The 1767-nt window shown below is 31.0% G+C and overlaps 1 protein-coding gene across 1 annotated transcript; it reads left to right on the top strand.

Moving 5' to 3' along the window:
- Positions 1 to 629: 629 nt before the first annotated feature.
- Positions 630 to 1472, top strand: LOC148768797 (uncharacterized). Its single transcript, XM_088821148.1, has 2 exons — positions 630 to 759; positions 908 to 1472. Exons 1-2 carry the CDS (start codon positions 670 to 672, stop codon positions 1262 to 1264), a joined length of 447 nt encoding a protein of 148 aa, XP_088677274.1. The 5' UTR covers positions 630 to 669; the 3' UTR covers positions 1265 to 1472.
- Positions 1473 to 1767: the final 295 nt, after the last annotated feature.

Genomic DNA, 1767 nt, shown 5'->3' with positions numbered 1-1767 from the left:
TTTTTTAGCAATTGATATAACACAGTGGTACTAAAACCCTAATATTATATTGCTAACATTTTCATATAGATATTTTTTAAATTTTCATATATATATATATATATATATATATATGATTAACTCGTGTCACTGTATGTGCTATTTCAAATTTTGGGATGCATATGTTTTGATATTATAAATATATAGTATTGGAAAAATAATTTTTTTAGATACATTGACAGGTTAAAATACTATTCAAAAATAAAAATAAAATAAAAAGTATTTACTTTCAATTTTGGTGCAATAGTTAATGATCTTAATTGTTAAATAGTTAATGATCTTAATTGTTAACGGTATGGAGGACTTCATGCAATATAAAATAACAAGAAAATTCTACGTAAAGTGCAAGTTTTCCTTAACGGCATGGTTATGTCGTTTAAGTGATGATATAATCATGCAAAATATCCTGCAATATTCTATAATAAGTGTACACACATTTAATCAAATCACAAGTTAATATTTGCAATTTAATCAAACATTAGGTATAATTAAATCAGATATTTTGAGGACTCTCTAAAATTTACTACATATATATATTACAATAGTAACATGTAATATTCACAATACAAAGTACTTGTGGAAACAAATAGAAGAGAGACAAAAAGGAGTTGCAAAATTGAGTTCGAAGCAATGTCTGACGAGGAAAGCGTTGGAGTTAATAGAGAAGACAAAAGTGTTTCCGGCAATCAACTTTATCGGAGGCTCGCCATGGGGCTTCAGGTAAAAGTATTTAGGACTTTTTTTTGTTTAGTCTTTTGTAATTTAGAGACTACTTAGTAGTTCTACGTAATTTATTTAATTAATTTTATATAGGAGACTTCAAATATACTTTGTTCAGCTTTGTTTTAATTGTGTTTGGCTTTTTTAGGTGGTAGGTGCAGTTGTTCCATTTGGTATGGAGATCACCCTACGAGTACGAAGGCATCCGAGTTCTCTCCACGATATTTTCCTTGCACTGGTACCGTGGACGTCTTTGCTATCGGTGATTGTGGTCTGTTTATGGTGCTATATAAACAGGGGGAAGAACAAAGGAGGAGGCATGGTTCGGCACCTTCCACCAGCATATAAGAGCATGATTCTTGTCTTTGCTCTTCTCCATTTGGGCTTCAGCTTCTTTTCTTGGTTGAAGGCAGTCAAGAATTGGGAATTCGGTGACCAATTTGCTGCATTTCCAATAACCTTTGCTACTTTGCTTCTCGTTGTTTCGGTCGCAGACCTTCGGTAAAGTAACCACTAATAGCAGGGGTAGAGGGCAGTTGTCCCCAAGAAAAAAGAAACCATCAAATCGCCCCCATTCAATTTTTATTTATTCTCTATTCTTTTTATAAACTTAGATATTCTTTTCTATTTGTTGTTACTTGTTACAATATATATGTTCCTGCTGGATATTATACTTTTAAAATAAATTTTAGAGATATATACTTATTTTAGCATTTTCACTCTCTCTCTCTCTCTCTCTCTCTCTCTCTCTCTCTCTCTCTCTCTCTCTCTCTCTCTCTCTCTATATATATATATATATATATATATATATATATATATATATATATATATATATATATATATATATATATATATAAAAGGGTTGGGACTCGGTTGATTTTTATTCACCAATCGATCCATTACTGATTATATTTTAGGTGGATAATATTTTTTTGGACCGGTTAGGGAATTTCAACCAACCCATTAATAATGGGTCGGTTGGTGGTTTATAATATTATCAAAAGTTGG

Source organism: Erythranthe guttata, chromosome 8 (genome assembly GCF_056151865.1).
Source record: "Erythranthe guttata isolate IM_541 chromosome 8, IM_541, whole genome shotgun sequence".
Lineage (NCBI taxonomy): Eukaryota > Viridiplantae > Streptophyta > Magnoliopsida > Lamiales > Phrymaceae > Erythranthe > Erythranthe guttata.
The sequence above is the reverse complement of the archived record's forward strand: the minus strand, read 5'-3'. Positions and strand labels throughout refer to the sequence as shown.